At 43.2% G+C, this 6,808-nt stretch overlaps 1 protein-coding gene across 1 annotated transcript in view; it reads left to right on the forward strand.

Moving 5' to 3' along the window:
- The window catches only part of PI4K2A (phosphatidylinositol 4-kinase type 2 alpha), a 26,145-nt gene that overhangs the window by 194 nt on the left and 19,143 nt on the right, over positions 1-6,808 (forward strand). The window contains exon 1 of the mRNA XM_007456218.1: positions 1-283. This exon is cut by the window's left edge and continues 194 nt beyond it. Coding sequence (XP_007456280.1) covers positions 1-283 — 283 coding nt within the window. The remainder of the gene's footprint in view (positions 284-6,808) is intronic.

The raw sequence follows: 6,808 nt of genomic DNA on the forward strand, positions 1-6,808 counted from the left end.
CCGCGGCCAGGCCGGGGCGCCCCAGCCACTACTGGATCGGGCCCGGGGCGCGGCGGCCCAGTGTCAAACCCAAACCGTGGCGGCGCAGGCCCAAGCCCTGGCCGCCCAGGCCGCGGCGGCCGCGCACGCCGCGCAGGCCCACCGCGAGCGGAACGAGTTCCCGGAGGACCCCGAGTTCGAGGCGGTGGTGCGGCAGGCCGAGGTGGCCATCGAGCGTTGCATCTTCCCCGAGCGCATCTACCAGGGCTCCAGCGGAAGCTACTTCGTCAAGGACCCTCAGGGGGTGAGAGCGGGCTGGGGACCGCGACCGCCGGCATCGGGGAGGGTGGGCCTGTCCGGGGAAGTTTGAGGGTTCGCACAGCCAGAGGGAGAACGGGGGTTTGAAAGGCTAAGAAAGGGAGAAACTTCACAGTGCAGAGCCCCTTGGCAAGATTTTGGAATTCTACTGAGGACTGGAGACGGATAAGCTGTCCGGAATGAAGAAATAAATCAGAACTTATTTGGTAGGGGAGGAGTGAGCGGAGAATGAAAAGAGGAAATTGACCAGATACAGGCGAGGGGCCCAGCGGTGTGATGGGGCAGTCGGCCTCTGGACAGAGACGCGCGGGGAGATGCTGCTTTCTAGTAGGTTCCTTATTCGGCCACTGACGTACTGTTTTGAGCTTTGAGCCCGTCCTCTCTTTTTGGACCGAACCAGTGTTGTCGCTGTTCATTGAGGAGGACGGGTGACCCATCAGGGGCTCTGAGGGTTCATTCCCAGCCTTCTCTGTTTTGGGGACGTCTCCTGCCACCGACCCAGGCCCCTTATTGGCAGACGTTTGTTGTAAGAGTGGGTGGACTCATCAGTTTCATTTGTCCTGGTTATTGCTCACTTCTGGGAAATTGTTCAAATCCTTCTTGTGGCTCCTCAGTTTAGAATGTAAAGTTTGAGAAACATGGGACTGTCAGCTACCTTTTACTTTTATTTCTCACCCAGGACTGTCAGCAGTTGGCTTTTTTAACAAAGGCAGAGTGTTTGTTCGACCTTTATTTTGTCCCTTGTATGTGTTTAAAGGGGGATGGGATGGGGCATGGAGTGACCAGGGCGGCTGAAAAGTGACCTTTATTCTTTTGATAACTATAGGAGAATTTAAGGCATTTAGATCAAACTAGAGGTATCTTTGGAATAGCAATGAGTCATAAAAAAATCAAATCTCCCCTGTTAAAGTTCTCAGATGGACCAGAATGGTTTATTGGGAAAATGTATTATTGTTATGCTTATTAAGATGATGGGTATCAGAGCTCCCTCACATTTTCTCTGCATCTCTCTTGTGTGAACTCTTGAGATGGGTGGTGTGTTCTTTTGGTAGGAGTGCTGAGTGGCCAGGATGGACTGTGACTTGTAGCTCTTGGTTATGTTCATTGAAGGATTCAGTTAATTCTCCCAGATGTTGTTGTCCCTGAATTATCACCAAGAACCAGAGAGCAATTCTGCCATCAAATCAGTTAACATAAACTGAGACGGGGGAAAGCTTTGAGAGTAGTTAAGTCTTTCAAATAAGGGAGCAGTGAGTTAAATCGAAAGCTCAAACAGGAACCATCACTTGTAGAAGAAAAGAAAGGTGGGTGTCCTGAGGTTTAAATGTTAGCAAGATGTTTTCATCTTTTTTATTTAGGAACCAGAGTGAGATCGAAGATATGAATGGATTTTATTTTATTTTGTAGTTGTTTGCTTGTTGGCTGATGTAAGAAGGGGCTAAGATTATCTTTGTTAGGTACAGAAGCAGGAGGAAGGTTTTTGTTTTTCTTTCATGACACTGTTACAGCTCCACTGTAACACTGGAAGTGTGTCAGGTCAGCAGAGAAGTGTTCTGGTGCTCTGACAGGTGGGAGTAATATGATCTCTCAATTCTACCTGGCAGGTAAAGTACTACCACCTCAGTACATAGGCCACAGAGAATGACACACTATGGGTATGCTTCTTGGTGATTTGCAGGATCTTAGTCTCTCAAATTTCCCGGCCACTGTCCTTTCTTAGAGGGGAAGTCAAGACACATATGACTGGATAAAACTTATTAGTGTAACCATCCTGTTCACACTGAGGAAAATGTGGTTCAGAGCAGAGGATCACTTCCTAACTGCTATGGTGGGTTATACTGGACCACAGACTCAATGTAGTTAGTTTTGTCATCTTTGGCCCTGCTGCAAATGTGTTTAACTATTTTATTTAAAAATACGTAGATAGCATTTACTGTATGCCAGGTACTATTTAAAATGCTTTACAAATAATAATTCACTTAATACTCATAACACCTTCAGAGGTAGGTACTATTATTGCCCCCACAGATGGTGACACTGAGGCACACAGTATACCTAATTTGCCCAGGGTGTCACAGCTATTAAGTAGGAGGCAGGATTCAGACCCAGGCAGACTGGCTCCAGAATTCATGCTCCTAACTACTATGTCCTGCTGCCTCAGAGTTAGTCATCTGAATCTCTGGTTTCTCTTTTCAGCTACCATATTGGTTAAGACTAAATTTGGCTGTGTGTGACAGAAAATTTAAAATAATAATAACTTGAATAAAAGTACCTTTGACTCTCCTAAAAGAAGTCTACAGACTGCTCAGAGCTGGGATGGCATTTTCCTTTATCGTGGATGCAGTATGAACAATATGCATCCGACCGTCCGGCTGGTCAGCCATCCCTAGCATGTGGCTTCCACTTCGTGATCCAAGATGGCTGCTCAAACTGCAGACATCTTGCCTGCTTTTCAGCCAGTTGGAAGAAGGAGAGGGAGAGGAAGAGGGAGAGGATGCCCTTTCCCTGTAGGACGTTTCCTAGAAGTTGCACCAGACTCTTCTCCTTACATCCCATCGTCCAGAACTTAGCTGCAGTAGTGGCTGGGAACTGTAGTCTTTGTTTTGCCCGGCTAAAAATCAGGGACCTGTGTCCAAGGAAGAAGAGGGAACAGAGATTGGGGGAGCCAGCAGTTTCTGCCACAGGTACTTTGGAGCTGGACAGTCTGAAAGGTTCTGAAAGATAACAGCCCTGATTCCATTTCCCATTGTAGGGTGGTCCCTTCCTCAGGAAGAGCAAGTAAGGGACCTGGAACAGTAAGATGGAAAATGCTAGATCAGGAGTCATGGTAGAGTGCTCATATTACCCTCCTCATCTACATACATCCTTGTGCTTCAGGTCTCATGCTCAATCATCTACGAAAGTATTTTTTGAGCATTTTCTGTTTTGAGAGGCTGGTAATTCTAGGTGTTCATGTTGCCAAAACATAGAACAGCATGTGATTGACTAGTTTATTGGGAGGAGTAAATGAGATACCACACATGAAAGCCCCTGGCCTAATTCCTGGTGCTTAGCAGGAGTTCAGAGTGTTTTGTTTCGTTTTTAAGTTACATGCCCACTGGCCTCTGGATTAGGCTTTCTTGGATACGTGGCACTGAATAAAGCAAAAGTAGTATAATTCTGAGATGATCCTTTCATATTGAGAATAGTAATTCATTAGATAATGCTCATTGGTGTTTGCGACACAATTCTACAGGTACTGCTCACATATTCTAGGAGCTTGGCCTTGTATCAGTAATTTTCAACCTTTTAAAAATACTTCATTCACCAAGAGTTTGTCGTGAAAACAGTACAGTATTATTTTCCATTTTTCAAATATAAAATTATGTTGTAATATTGAATGTGTTTCTTCTAACCACCTGTGCCCTCCAGGAAATTTTGATGTCCTAACATTTGGTTGAGAATGACACTAATAGCCAAATAAAGAATAAAGATCTCAAACAGTAACTTTTTTATTACTAAAATGTTAAGACAGTCATGTTTGTATACCATATATAGGTGTAGTTCTGGAGATTTTTTAAGCATCATCTACCATCCGTTATAGAGAACTGTCCCAGGCTACAAGTTGTAATGGATGAGGCAGGTTGGGTCGATGGCAGTGGATAGGAAAATAAATACAGGCTGAATCTCTTTTATTACATTCTACTTAGATCCCATCTTCTTTCAGGGTCTCATATATTTAGAGTAGTCCATCCCTCTCTTTTGTAAAAGTTAACATGTAAATAAGGCTTCTTTACCTAAATAGCTAAGTCAAAGAATGCTGTTTCCATCCAACCTCTACAGAATACAGACTTGCCTTTTCCACCCTCATTTCCTTATGAGTGTACAGCAGAGATTTCCAGAGATCACATGATGTATGATATTGAAACAGATTGAATTTTAAAGAAGATGTGAGAATACAGTTGTCTTTTATTGAGCCAAACATTAGAGATTTGCAAAATGTAAAGCAATGCCAGTCTTCTCACTACATGTTTTTTAAAATATAGTTATTTTTCATAAAAACATGTCACTTATGTTAACATGTAATAGGCTTATTTTTATGATTAGGTGAATTAATAAATAGTTTTAACATTTTAGTTTCAATTTCTAGTACAGCAAATATAGATTTTACCCATGTATATAAAAGCTTTTGGGGTATTTAATAGTTTTTAAGAGTTTAAAGGGACCTTGAAACCAAAAAATTTTTGAGAACCGTCTACTTTGTGTTTACCAAACTTACAAAACCCCCTGTTTATTATGCGTTATTTTTGCATATTTCACTGCATAGTATGAGTGATGTGCTTGAACTGTTAGATTTTAGCACAGCATAGTACCCTCCTCCATGGGGCTGCTGCATAGATATAGGAAACCCTTTTGGGTTCCAGGTTTCAGTAACTGGTTGTGGGTCTGGCACCAGCCAGTGAGTGGCCCCTTGCTTTCTTGTGCAGTGCTGTTTTTATCCCCAAGTTCATGGATTGCTGCTACTTGAGCTACCTGCACCTTAACCCCTTTATTAAAAGGGGTTTTAGTAAGTGGGTGTTAAGGGAGGGTGTTTTTAAAATATTGACATCAAACTGAAGCTTTCTCCTAAATGAAATAAAGGAATTGAAAGTATATTAAAGGAAGAGAAAGGTTGGTGAAACAAATTAGGCAGTAGTTATTTTTTTTCTCAACCAAATATTGGTGGGTGGCTTTAGAGTTTGTTTTCTATGAATTAGGAGAATATTCTTGAGTATTCTGTAACACAGTTGATTATTTGACGTTAACATTAGCTTTGGAAATTAGGCCAGAGGCTGCTTTATGTGTCTGTCTAGGAAACCCACAGAGTGCTGATGCACTGTCTTATAAGAACTAGGTACTGAGCAAATGTTGGCAGAATTGAATTGAACTGAGGCAACACTTAGTCCTGAAAGGCACTTGTCTCCCCTTCTGTCTGAATGTCCTTCTGTTCCTCCATCCTTCCCACCCTACCATTCCCCTATTTGTCCATTCCAGGCATTATTATTTAATGAAACCCTTGTAATACTGAGAGAACCACTATTACTAATGCTTTTAGAGTCAACAAAATGCTTTCTGATTCTCCTTATGGTGGAAGGAAATTGAGAAGTTTGAGAGGTCAGTCTATAAAAGATGCTTGGCTGCAATGTTGGCCTTCAAGTTCTGCTTTCTTTTCTTTTCTTTCTTTTTTTTTTTTCCCGGCTGTACCGTGTGGCTTTCGGGACCTTAGTTTCCCGACCAGGGATCAGACCTGTGCCCCCTGCAGTGGAAGTGCAGAGTCCTAACCCCTGGATTGCCAGGGAATTCCCAAGTTCTGCTTTCTTTAAGTGGAAGTATTTAAGCCTCAGCCCTGTTATTTTTCAGCCTCACTAATAGTAGGAATGTCTTGGTTTCCCTTTCATTGGGGACCAGCTTGCAGAACTCCACATTGTGCCTCAGTTGAACTGACTGGTGGGTTCTGGGATGGGCCTCAAGTTGTGTTGTGGTTTCACTGCCCAGGTTCTCTTGCCCTCTCAAATCCTTGCAAGGCTTCTTGAAGGGACTGTCCTCAAGATTGACCAGTTATTGTTTTAGACATGTGCCTAGCCAGTTCCTAATATGAGTACTTAATGCAGGCAGGTGGATTTGTGTTTTTTGCTGTGACCAGCCATTCAGGAAGTGACACCCACAGGAAAATGACTTATGACCTAGACTAGCTTGAGTTGGCTGTGGGGTGAGTGGAGAGGGAGAGTCATATGATATAAAGATGAATCACTTGAATAGCATATTTAATTTTCTTCCTTTGAAGTACCAGCTTGGGGACTGGAAGGAATGACATAAATATAAAACAACCTCAGAGGGCTGACTGGCTTGGGGAAGAAACCTTCAGGAGGGAAGGCCTTAGTTTCTAGATTGCAGCAGCATCCCATAGGTCCAAGGATCTTTGAGGCTTAAGTTACTGTCTGCTAGAGAAGATGGATCTTAATCTTTGTGGCCTCTCATGTCCTGATCTCTTGCCTACCAGAATTACTTAAAAGAACCCCATTCTAACCAGGTAGCAGATCCTTTTTCCTGCTGTGATTTTTCTCTTCCATTGCTTTCTTAGTTTGTTATTCCTAAACTTTTTTAAGGTTTGTTAACACGCGGAGGGGGTGGGTGTGGAATAGTAAGGCCGATAGAGGAAACTACCATTGATGAAAGAACTTTCTTAACCTCATTCTATAAGACCTTACTAATTTCCTTTCAGCTGATACTTTTTTGAGTCTTTCCATAATTGACGCAGAACAACAGCATGTATGAGTGTACCTTAGAAGTTGGGGTTTGATGGTGTTAAAATCTGTTGTACCGTATATACCAGACTTGGCATCTTCTCTGGCCACAGCCCTTTCTGGCAGGGGGTCTCTCAGCTGCTCATGTGAGCTGGTGTCTTCCCCTTACAAGCTGGGGGAGAAGCCAGTGTCTAACTGTACGTAGGGATTGTCTGCCTATGCCCTCTCATTTCTTTCTAGATTCCTGC

Source organism: Lipotes vexillifer, unplaced genomic scaffold (assembly GCF_000442215.2).
Source record: "Lipotes vexillifer unplaced genomic scaffold, Lipotes_vexillifer_v1.1 scaffold184, whole genome shotgun sequence".
In the NCBI taxonomy this organism is placed as follows: domain Eukaryota; kingdom Metazoa; phylum Chordata; class Mammalia; order Artiodactyla; family Lipotidae; genus Lipotes; species Lipotes vexillifer.